Source organism: Centroberyx affinis, unplaced genomic scaffold (assembly GCF_046629955.1).
Source record: "Centroberyx affinis isolate AG114_WGS23_722 - 3 ecotype Tasmania unplaced genomic scaffold, CSIRO-AGI_Caff_v1 ptg003775l_1, whole genome shotgun sequence".
Lineage (NCBI taxonomy): Eukaryota > Metazoa > Chordata > Actinopteri > Beryciformes > Berycidae > Centroberyx > Centroberyx affinis.
Window position 1 is genome coordinate 9 of NW_027281650.1, and position 4,992 is coordinate 5,000.

General features: G+C 40.6%; 1 protein-coding gene across 1 annotated transcript in view; it reads right to left on the bottom strand.

Moving 5' to 3' along the window:
* Positions 1-208: 208 nt before the first annotated feature.
* LOC139662363 (another transcription unit protein-like) overlaps positions 209-4,992 on the bottom strand; it is a gene marked incomplete at its 3' end in the record, with an annotated part of 24,743 nt that continues 19,959 nt past the window's right edge. The window contains exon 10 of the mRNA XM_071541025.1: positions 209-242. Coding sequence (XP_071397126.1) covers positions 209-242 — 34 coding nt within the window. The remainder of the gene's footprint in view (positions 243-4,992) is intronic.

Here is a 4,992-nt window from a genome sequence, read left to right on the forward strand (position 1 = left end):
AAAATCACACCATAAAAAAATGAGAATAATGATGTCAAAATCATCATTCCCTCTAATATCGCAAATCATATCGCAATTGCAATATCAGTCAAAATAATCGCAATTGGATATTTTTTCAAAAATCGTTCAGCCCTATTTCGAACACTGAAATAAAACGAGAAAATCCACCAACGAGGCAAAAAAATAAACGGCAACAAAAGACTGTTACCTTTCAGAGGAAGAGTGATGCCGCTTTCAGTGATCTAGAGAGAGAGAGAGAGAGAGAGAGAGGGAGAGAGAGAGAGTTAATTGTCTGAAGGTAAAGAGAGGAATAGCGCTGTATATTTGTATTCCTGTCTCAGTCTCTGTCTCAGGAACACAGGTGAATATCGACCAGTCAAACAGAAAACTGCTGAATCATCCATCTGTAATCCCTGACCTTTTGCCTATTGTTGATTTAATGTGTTAGAATTTCTATTTTGTTATTTTTGTTTTTTAGTTTTGTTTTATTAAAGTAAATACTGTGTGTTTAAACTTGGTATTACATGTGTATGTTTAAAGTCATTTTAAGACTCTTTGGGTTTTGGCAACATCTGATGGGCATTTGTCGTTATTTTTGACATTTTATAGACGACATAATTATTAGATTACAGGGGACCGAGCCTGTGACCTTCTGGTTACACTTGTGATTTTTGAGATTCGATTATAAAAGCGTTACTTTATGAGATGTAACAGCCTGAAAACTGTTCTGTTCTGTTCTGTTCTGTTCTCCCTCTCCATGTGAGGAGAACAAACCCAACTGATCTGATGAACAATCTTCTTAAAATCCAAACTGAAAGAAATGGAAAGACTGGCTCATTGGTTAAGGTTACAACCTGACAATTTTATTTCTAAATGGGCTGATTTTCTCTAACCCATAAAAATAAATTATCAATAAATTAATGTAAAACCCTGCTGGGCTAATTACTCCCCCCTTACCATTTTGTTTGCTTGTTAATCTTTTTTTTTATGTTTTTGATTTTTTGTTTTGTTTTTTGTTGTTGGTCTGTAATTTTAATCTGTTTCACTTCTGTTTATCTTATTTTCTTTTCGCTCTCTTTACTCTGATAATGATGTTTCTCTATGAGAAAACACAGTCTGTTATGCAGCCTGTTGACCCATAACAAGTGTATCTGTAATGACTAATGAATAAAAATAAGGTAACACTGTATTGAAGGGGGAGAGTAAGGTTGACATAACACCGTCATAACTATGTCATGACAACTGACATGATCATGAATTAGACGTTATGAATGTTTACGACTGTTGTCATTAAAGTGGATACAGACAACTTCTCATCTTTCCCCCCGTTGTCCCCTCTAGTGTTTCCAGGTGGTTTTGTTGTTGTTTGCTCTGCTGTCTCAAAGACAACCGGATCTCTTTCTGTTAGAGTCTAGCTCTGTGCAACAGAACAAACCATCTGTCTGCTTATCAACTCTTTGATCAAAACACAATATAGTAACTTTCACCACTGCTCATTTTAGAAAGGCCACTGCAAGAAAACCTGTTCTTTGTTTAGATTATCAAACGGACAATGGATCATTTGTTTGTTTCTGGCTGCTAGCGTTAGCGTTAGCAACATGGCTAACGTTGCTAACGCTAGCTAACGCTAGCTAACGCTAGCAGCCAGAAACAAACATAGTTAGATGTTTGTTTCTTTTGTTCCAGACTGGTCCTGGCTTCCTTGTAGCTCCTGGTTTGTTTTCTGGCTGCTAGCGTTAGCCATGTTGCTAACGCTACCGCTACCGATAGCTACCGGGGAAAACCTATCCTGTTCCTCTTTTGGTTGGGTAATGGATGACTCACTTCCTTTGTGCCGTAAATGGAGCCTTCTCCCAGGAGATGGCACCCGGTGGCAGACAGAGCTGCAGAGTGAAAGCGAAGCTTATAGGAACCAATCTAAACGCTGATGATGTCATTATTCTATAGACATTACACTGTGCAATCAACATTTACTTCATAATGATAAGTAAAGGCACAAAAGTTGTCTATAGGGTCTTTAAGTGTCATTCGGATGATAGTGACACTTTCAATGCAAAGCTGACCCTGCTGTAGATGTCTGTGCAGTGAAAGTGTCATTATCAACCCAATGACACTTAAAGACAACAGTCATAAACATTCATAACGTCTGACTCATGATCATGTCAGTTGTCATGACACAGTTCTGTCAGCCTTATCCACCATCAGTCATCACCACTTCAAATAAAATGTTACCAAATATAAAGAAACAAGAGGGTCAGGTGTGTGTGTGTGTGTGTGTGTTGGAAGGAGGGCATGGAAAAAGAAGCAGGTGAAGCTGCTGAAGTGGGTCAGTGGGCAGAACACTCTGTCTGTTCTGTCTGTTCTGTTCTGTCTGTTCTGTCTGTTCTGTCTGTTCTGTCTGTTCTGTTCTGTCTGTTCTGTTCTGTTCTGTCTGTTCTGTTCTGTTCTGTTCTGTTCTGTCTGTTCTGTCTGTTCTGTCTGTTCTGTCTGTTCTGTTCTGTTCTGTTCTGTCTGTTCTGTCTGTTCTGTTCTGTTCTGTTCTGTTCTGTCTGTTCTGTTCTGTTCTGTTCTGTTCTGTCTGTTCTGTCTGTTCTGTCTGTTCTGTTCTGTTCTGTTCTGTCTGTTCTGTCTGTTCTGTTCTGTTCTGTCTGTTCTGTTCTGTTCTGTTCTGTTCTGTCTGTTCTGTCTGTTCTGTTCTGTTCTGTCTGTTCTGTTCTGTTCTGTTCTGTTCTGTCTGTTCTGTCTGTTCTGTCTGTTCTGTCTGTTCTGTTCTGTTCTGTTCTGTCTGTTCTGTCTGTTCTGTTCTGTTCTGTTCTGTTCTGTCTGTTCTGTTCTGTTCTGTTCTGTTCTGTCTGTTCTGTTCTGTTCTGTCTGTTCTGTCTGTTCTGTCTGTTCTGTTCTGTTCTGTTCTGTTCTGTTCTGTCTGTTCTGTTCTGTCTGTTCTGTTCTGTTCTGTTCTGTTCTGTTCTGTCTGTTCTGTCTGTTCTGTTCTGTCTGTTCTGTCTGTTCTGTTCTGTTCTGTTCTGTCTGTTCTGTTCTGTCTGTTCTGTCTGTTCTGTCTGTTCTGTTCTGTTCTGTTCTGTCTGTTCTGTTCTGTCTGTTCTGTTCTGTCTGTTCTGTTCTGTTCTGTTCTGTTCTGTTCTGTCTGTTCTGTCTGTTCTGTTCTGTCTGTTCTGTCTGTTCTGTTCTGTTCTGTTCTGTCTGTTCTGTTCTGTCTGTTCTGTCTGTTCTGTCTGTTCTGTTCTGTTCTGTCTGTTCTGTTCTGTCTGTTCTGTTCTGTCTGTTCTGTCTGTTCTGTTCTGTCTGTTCTGTTCTGTCTGTTCTGTCTGTTCTGTTCTGTTCTGTCTGTTCTGTCTGTTCTGTCTGTTCTGTCTGTTCTGTTCTGTTCTGTCTGTTCTGTCTGTTCTGTTCTGTCTGTTCTGTCTGTTCTGTCTGTTCTGTTCTGTTCTGTTCTGTCTGTTCTGTTCTGTTCTGTTCTGTCTGTTCTGTCTGTTCTGTCTGTTCTGTTCTGTTCTGTCTGTTCTGTCTGTTCTGTCTGTTCTGTTCTGTTCTGTCCTGTTCTGTCCTGTTCTGTTCTGTCTGTTCTGTTCTGTTCTGTCTGTTCTGTCTGTTCTGTCTGTTCTGTCTGTTCTGTTCTGTTCTGTTCTGTCTGTCTGTTCTGTCTGTTCTGTTCTGTTCTGTCTGTTCTGTCTGTTCTGTCTGTTCTGTCTGTTCTTTCTGTTCTGTCTGTTCTGTTCTGTTCTGTTCTGTCTGTTCTGTTCTGTTCTGTCTGTTCTGTCTGTTCTGTCTGTTCTGTCTGTTCTTTCTGTTCTGTCTGTTCTGTTCTGTTCTGTTCTGTCTGTTCTGTTCTGTCTGTTCTGTTCTGTTCTGTCTGTTCTGTCTGTTCTGTCTGTTCTTTCTGTTCTGTCTGTTCTGTTCTGTTCTGTCTGTTCTGTTCTGTTCTGTCTGTTCTGTCTGTTCTGTCTGTTCTGTTCTGTTCTGTCTGTTCTGTCTGTTCTGTTCTGTTCTGTTCTGTTCTGTTCTGTCCTGTTCTGTTCTGTCTGTTCTGTCTGTTCTGTCTGTTCTTTCTGTTCTGTTCTGTTCTGTTCTGTTCTGTCTGTTCTGTCTGTTCTGTTCTGTCTGTTCTGTTCTGTCTGTTCTGTTCTGTTCTGTCTGTTCTGTTCTGTCTGTTCTGTTCTGTTCTGTTCTGTCTGTTCTGTTCTGTCTGTTCTGTTCTGTCTGTTCTGTTCTGTTCTGTCTGTTCTGTTCTGTCTGTTCTGTTCTGTTCTGTCTGTTCTGTTCTGTCTGTTCTGTTCTGTTCTGTCTGTTCTGTCTGTTCTGTTCTGTTCTGTCTGTTCTGTCTGTTCTGTTCTGTTCTGTCTGTTCTGTTCTGTCTGTTCTGTTCTGTTCTGTCTGTTCTGTTCTGTTCTGTCTGTTCTGTTCTGTTCTGTTCTGTTCTGTCTGTTCTGTTCTGTCTGTTCTGTTCTGTTCTGTCTGTTCTGTTCTGTTCTGTCTGTTCTGTTCTGTCTGTTCTGTTCTGTTCTGTCTGTTCTGTTCTGTCTGTTCTGTTCTGTTCTGTCTGTTCTGTTCTGTCTGTTCTTTCTGTTCTGTTCTGTTCTGTTCTGTCTGTTCTGTCTGTTCTGTCTGTTCTGTTCTGTCTGTTCTGTCTGTTCTGTCTGTTCTGTTCTGTCTGTTCTGTCTGTTCTGTTCTGTCTGTTCTGTCTGTTCTGTTCTGTCTGTTCTGTCTGTTCTGTACTGTTCTGTCTGTTCTGTCTGTTCTGTTCTGTCTGTTCTGTCTGTTCTGTTCTGTTCTGTTCTGTCTGTTCTGTCTGTTCTGTCTGTTCTGTTCTGTCTGTTCTGTCTGTTCTGTTCTGTCTGTTCTGTTCTGTTCTGTTCTGTTCTGTCTGTTCTGTTCTGTCTGTTCTGTTCTGTCTGTTCTGTTCTGTTCTGTCTGTTCTGTTCTGTTCTGTTCTGTTCTGTCTGTTCTGTCTGTTCTGTTCTGTTCTGTTCTGT